The 6504-nt window shown below is 31.4% G+C and overlaps 1 protein-coding gene and 1 long non-coding RNA gene across 2 annotated transcripts; both read right to left on the bottom strand.

Annotated features, from left to right (window-relative positions):
* Positions 1 to 1902: 1902 nt before the first annotated feature.
* On the bottom strand, positions 1903 to 2858 carry LOC148770328 (uncharacterized). The gene is made up of 2 exons (XR_016031914.1): positions 2746 to 2858; positions 1903 to 2245 (listed from the first exon to the last, which is right to left on the bottom strand). It is a non-coding gene; the product is annotated as an uncharacterized LOC148770328 (long non-coding RNA).
* A 1025-nt stretch (positions 2859 to 3883) lies between these two features.
* LOC105955323 (uncharacterized) lies at positions 3884 to 5455 on the bottom strand. Its single transcript, XM_088819116.1, has 3 exons — positions 4982 to 5455; positions 4047 to 4364; positions 3884 to 3927 (listed from the first exon to the last, which is right to left on the bottom strand). The coding sequence occupies exons 1-3, from the start codon at positions 5331 to 5333 to the stop codon at positions 3884 to 3886; spliced, it is 714 nt and encodes a 237-aa protein (XP_088675242.1). The 5' UTR covers positions 5334 to 5455.
* Between the last annotated feature and the right edge of the window lie 1049 nt (positions 5456 to 6504).

The raw sequence follows: 6504 nt of genomic DNA, 5'->3' as shown, positions 1-6504 counted from the left end.
TGGGATTTTGTGATATGTTTCGTGTGTGTGTTTTAATTGCTGTGGATTAATTAGACTCTTGCAATAACGTTCTTGATTTTCGTGTAGTATTAACAACGGTTTGCCTTTTATTGAATTATGAGTAGTTCCGATCGAGTTCTGATTTCATATGTTAGTTTCGATCGAGTTCTGATTTTATATGTATGTACTAATTAGTAATTACTTAAGTACTATATGTTGATATAGTATTCTTGATCAATTTGATCAAGTATTTAGCCGTACGAAGAAAAATCGGATGTTTCGTATCCATCGTTACATGTTTTTGGTTTGTTTAAGAAACGAAGAAGAATTCCCCTAAGTTGTCTCTGTCTCGTACGGGCTTTATAGTTATATTACACGTGTGAAAATACGTATGAAAATTCGTCTGCATATATTTTGGTTTGTAGTCTCTTTACATGCGCAGGTGCGCGCGCGTAACGAGAAGTTGGTGCAGGGCTACTCTACGTTTTGATGTAACTAAAAAGCAACTCGGTGCATGTTATTAAGGTAAATTGTCTTCAACTTTTTATTTCCTAGACGATGATACGGAATTTCATTTGCTCTCGTTATTTCTAAGAACTTGCAAATGAAATAGGTCTTGTGGTTGTTGATGAATGAACAACCAATCGTAAAACATACATTGCATCAAATCCCGTAAATTTGGGTTACTTTTGTATGTTGAGAATACGACTTTGTCGAATTCTTTCTAAGTGTAATTAATAGTTGTATATGAATTACCATATGATTCTGATGTTTGTGTATCTATCTATCTTATGAATTTGCTGTAATGCTTTTAACATTCTTAAATTTGATTTTCTGTACTTACTAAAAGAGAGAGAATATAAAATATGAAAAAAAATATTGCCATTTATTAATAAATTAAGGAAATATATTCATAATTTTCTGATGGGTTGTGTGTAATATTGACATACAATTTTGAATTGTTTACCAGCTGGCATGTATTAATCAAATCCGTCTTGGAAATTATATTACATTGGTCTTTCATGTTTGTTTAAATATTAAAAGTATAGGGGTATATTTATAAATAGGGTAAATTACAAACACCCCCTGAGGTATGGTCAAATTACAAAAACCCCCCTCTTGTTTGGATAATTACATCTACCCCCCTCAACTATGATTTTTTCTTACATCTCAACCCTTATGGTGCCAAATTCAACATAATCATTTAGATTCCGTGGAATGTGCTCTAGTTTGTACTCGTTTTGTGTAAAAATACAGTTTCTGATGCACCACAAACTGATATATACAAGCTAAAAATCACATATTATGATCATCTTGCTTCATAATGTAGAGATTGAATGGGATAAAACGGGTACAAAAGTGATAATATTCGATATAATCTCGAAGATCCACTAAATTTGAGGAGTTGAGGGGGTGGTTGTAATTATCCAAACAAGAGGGGTGTTTTTGTAATTTGACCATACCTCAGGGGTGTTTGTAATTTACCCTTATAAATATGTTATATAGAAACCTATACAAGTTTTTATTCATATTTAAATTATTTTTATATATTTTCATACAAACATATTTTTGACTATCATACTATCAATTAGCAAATGATCATTAAATCATGTAAATAATTAGAGAAGCAACGAAAGAATTTGAAAATTTGTTATTCAAACTTCTTTTTAACTTTTTAGTAATTGCAAAGCGGACACGAAACGTGTCCGAAATGCGAAAACGTTAAGTAATTAATGTTTTTGTGCTACACGATGTTTTCGTGTATTTCAAAGGGCGTAACATCTACAAGACTTTTAACATGTGTTTGCCTTTATAAGTCTTAAGTTTAATAGAAAAGTACAATTAAATACGTATAGGGCTAATAAAATTCTATTAATTCAGCGAAAAATTAAATTATGAAACTAACAATTTAACACGTTTTCATTGAGTCAGAATCAGAATAATTTTTTTTTATTCAAGTGAATTTATTAATTTATCGAGATTACATCCAACAATTGAGAGATAAATAAATATCATCAATCTCACAAATATGAGTTGATTTATATTACTAATTAACACCTGTAAACACAAACACATTTGTTTGGGGGTGGACCGGGTTGACAGTGATTGCTAATCATTGGACCGGCCCCCAAATATTCTAAGCATTTATTTGTACACGCCATTGAAACCCCTCCATGTACCTTACATGGCCCACTTATCACATCTGTGCAAACCTTTTCCTGTTTTACCCCTTGTGCTTTACACCCTGCATTTTATTTTATTTTTATTAATTCCAATTCTATATTACAAACACTAAAATCAAATCAAATCAAATATAATAAAAGAGCAATTATTTAAATTTTTCGAATAGTAATTCTACGAATCGGGATCAAGTATCGACTTTCTTAATTGAATCGTTCGTCGAAATGAATCCACATTTTACAGATTGCTTTGATTAAGTAAGAGGTTTCTTTCCAAGAAAAATCCATTTAAATTAGCAAATTAATTAAGACTATCAATTTTCCCCGTGCATTATTGCAAAAAATAAATAAATCATATCCACACGTATACCAGATTTACAAATCTGATTTGCTATGAAAGACATTAGATAAAATGCTCGGAAAATAGGAGACGGAAAAATAATAATACTAAATTTTGAAAAATTTACAAATATGCCATTAGGGTTTGTGAGAATTTTAATAGAATTGCCCTAACGTTTCTTATTTTTATACATAAAGATATGTTTTTTAAAATAAAAATTCATACCTGAGAGAAGGGCAAAAGAGAGAACTAAAATACAAAAGCATGCCAAGAACTTTGCCATTGGATTGGAAGGTTTTTTTTTTTTTTTCTCTTCAAATTTGCAATGTGCTTATGATAATAACAACTCCTTGTAGCACATTTATATACTAATTTTTTTAACATATATGATTATTGAGAATCCTAAGATTGGGTCTACTTTATTTTTTTAAGATTGTATATTTAATATATTTTATTTTGTTACTATACTAGAAAAGATTTTCCAATTAATGTAGAAAAGTTTGTGATCCTAATTTTAATATTTGTATAACTTCATTTAATATATTTATACATAGTATTACTACTAATTGCTCCTTCATTTTACTAACTTACCATGTTTATATACTATATTATTTACACTATTAGGTTCTTGAAATCCTGTGATTGTGTTGACTTACTTGCTGTGTATACGTGCGCGGACTATAAACCTGCGGGTTCTAGAAAAAATTACCTTCGCCCCATCGAACAATTGTTCTTGATTTTAATGAACCAGATTTTGTGGATTTTCAACGGGTTTGGGATAGACGGCTCTGTGGCGGATTTATAGTAGTAATGGTACCCAACATTCACGGATCGAAACCCGTTATAATTTAAACATGTTATTTCCTTAATATTTTTTAAGTTTTACGGGAAACTTTTTAGAAATTAATATAAATGACCAAGCGGACATTTTTTTAATTTAAATTGAGTTGAATCAAATTAACTGTGAATCGAGTTTGAGTTTACGTACAAGTGAAGTATATCGAGTAAACCTTTTAACATATATTCATTTATATTAGTGTGTGAAATATAAATCATATATAATTGTAAATATAAAGCAATACATTAATTTCCAAGAAAAAATCAAAGTGAATCTTTGACATAAAACACTGAATATATATAATAAATATAGAAAACCAATAGTCAACAGTCAGTCTTTTATCTCTACATATACATATCATAGATTTGTCAATGCCCAAAAGAGAAAAGCAATTCTTGTGTCAGTTCTCTCAAACCCCCCAAAAACAGCATAATTAAAAATAAAATTAAAAATAAAACAAAATAAAAATAAAAATAAAAATAAGAAATAAAAAGTAAACTAAAAAATCTTCAGTCAAATTGAATCTCAACCCACAATCACAGATCTTGTCAGAACACCCTCTGAAAACCCTAGAATTCAGTGACTCTTTTTTTTTTTCATAATGACAATATTTTTTTTTCTTTTTCTTTTTTTAAATTAAATTAATTTCCTTTCCCACAGAAAAAATCAAAAAAGGGATATTGGATACTAGTATCATTATTTAATCCATCATTTTGATCAGATGAGCTACTTGGACAAGGATTACTATCACTCTCAATCCCACTTCTTCTTGATTGTAGAATCCCAGTGGGATGGATTGGGAATAAATCCAGTGTTTCTTGATGATGATGCACCTCTTCATTCTTGTGCATTGGCTTGTTGTACCTTTGACTTTGACTTGTGCTTCCTGGGATTAGTGTTGGCCTCTTACTATAATTACCTGCAGGAATTGGTAGTACCTTTGGATAGTGGTGGTACAACTGTCCTTCATTCTTTGGTGCTGCCATATAACATGGGCTGCAACCAACTGCAAACAATAATTAAATAAAATTTAATTCATGATCCCCAAATTAAGTCATGATCGCCAAATTATTATGCAATGATTTGAAAATTTTCACTAATACATTATTTAAAAAAAAAATAGAACCAAGAAAATGTAGAGAAAAAATGGTATATATATATAGATATAGGGATAATTACAGTTTTCGTTCCTCAAGTTTGCACCAATTTCACATTTGGAAACACACATTTGGTCATTTATGTTTCAATAATCTAACATTTTTAGTCAATTTCGTCAATTTACCATTAAGTCCGTCAGTTAAGTAGGTGATAGGGACACACTTGATTCCATTAGTTTTAAAGGAAAATTAAAAGAAAGCAGTACAAATGTTGAATTTTTGAAATACGAGGGATCGAATGTGTTTTCTTGTGAATACAAAGGACCAAATATGTAATCGGTGCAAATTTAAAGGATGAAAACTGTAATTATATATATATATATGTATACAATTTTTTTTTTTCTTTTTTTTCCTTTTTGCAACCTAAAGCATGCAATATATACATCAAGAACCATTGTAATAGAATACAAAAACACACATATATATAATACACACACACAAGAAGGCAGAAAAAAAACAGACATACCATTTTGATAAGGTAGTGGGAAAAGAGGGGAGGGGTGGTGGTGGAGAAAGCGGTTGAAATATGCATACGTGTCCTGCTTCTGCTTCTGCCTTTGTCTAGCTTTGTGGTTTTGGAACCAGTAAAACACGTTTTTACCTTCGATGTGTCCGAAATCGCGTAACCTAACTGTAATCTGCTGTATCTGTTCGGCGGTTGGTGTTCTTAAACCCTGTTTGTATAAACCCTCCAGCATGTTTATCTGCTCCTTCGTTGGGTTCCATCGAGACCCTCCGTTTCCGTTTCCGTTTCCATTTCCATTTCCATTTCCGCCGCTACTCTGAACATGATCGCCGCCGCCGCCGCCGCCCTCCATTTTTTAAATTATTTTCTGGGATTATATAGTTTATTTTGAAACTAAAAGAACAATAAGAGATTTTTGTTGGAATGAAAATGGTGGCGTTTCTTTTCTTCTGTGTACCGGTTTTATAGGGATTTGTAGAGAGAGAGATTGAGAGAGAGAGAGAGAGAGAGAGAGAGAGGAGTTTGTTGCCCTAGCAATCAACCAATCATATGCTTGCATGAATATTCGTGCGAGAGATACGTATATGTGTGTGTGTGTGTGTGGAGAGAAAGAGATAAACAAAGAGTCAAACAAGAAATATACACAACACAATGAGGAGAGAGAGAGAGAGAGAGAGAGGGATATATAGCAAAATGCATGCGTATAGTTTTTGGTGCAGAAACAACTCTGAAAACATGGATTAGGCCTGGGATGCAGGGAAAAGACGTAAATGCCCCTAGGAGGGAGTTGCATTGGGAATGAAAGAAGATGGTTGTATATAGGAGATGGAGAGAGTGATACATATACATATAGGGGCAGGTGATGGAAAAAGGACATACTACACTACAGGCCGTTGGTTTGTAATTAGAGTATAGGGCCTAGGCTTTGGAAATTGCAGCAAAACTCTCTATGTAGTAGCTAGACTACTCTGCCACCACACCAAGAAATCAAGAGAGAGAGAGAGAGAGAAACCATATCAAGAGAGAGAAACAAGAGAGAGAGAGGATGATGGATTTTGGGTTTGATTCAGAGGAGGCGACGACGACTCTTTGAAGATGGTGACGAGAAAAAACAGAATAAAAGAGGACAAAAATTATATCTCTATTGCTTCGAGATTTGAGACTTGCTTTTGCTTCCATATATATATATATATATATATATCACTAGTTGACATTTTTATCTTTATTTACTGTAGTTATTTATTTATTTGTTTTTTAAAAATAAAAAAAAAAGAATTATGTTGATACATGTGTGTTTATTTCTTTTATTTGCTAGTTATATGAATATCGGTTGAGTTATTCCATTTTAAATTAACTGTCGTTTCTTAAATAAATAAATAAAATTATATTATTCGTTGTTTTAGAATTTCAATAGTTCATTAATAACTATTTTTCCAATATTTCCCTTGTTAATCATAGATTACCTCAAAACATTGATTCTCCCAAACAAATTAATTGATTAATGGAGATAGTAATTTAGTACA

The sequence above is a fragment of the Erythranthe guttata genome, chromosome 6 (genome assembly GCF_056151865.1).
Source record: "Erythranthe guttata isolate IM_541 chromosome 6, IM_541, whole genome shotgun sequence".
In the NCBI taxonomy this organism is placed as follows: domain Eukaryota; kingdom Viridiplantae; phylum Streptophyta; class Magnoliopsida; order Lamiales; family Phrymaceae; genus Erythranthe; species Erythranthe guttata.
Note: the sequence above shows the minus strand (reverse complement) of the source record. Positions and strands in the feature narration are given on the sequence as shown.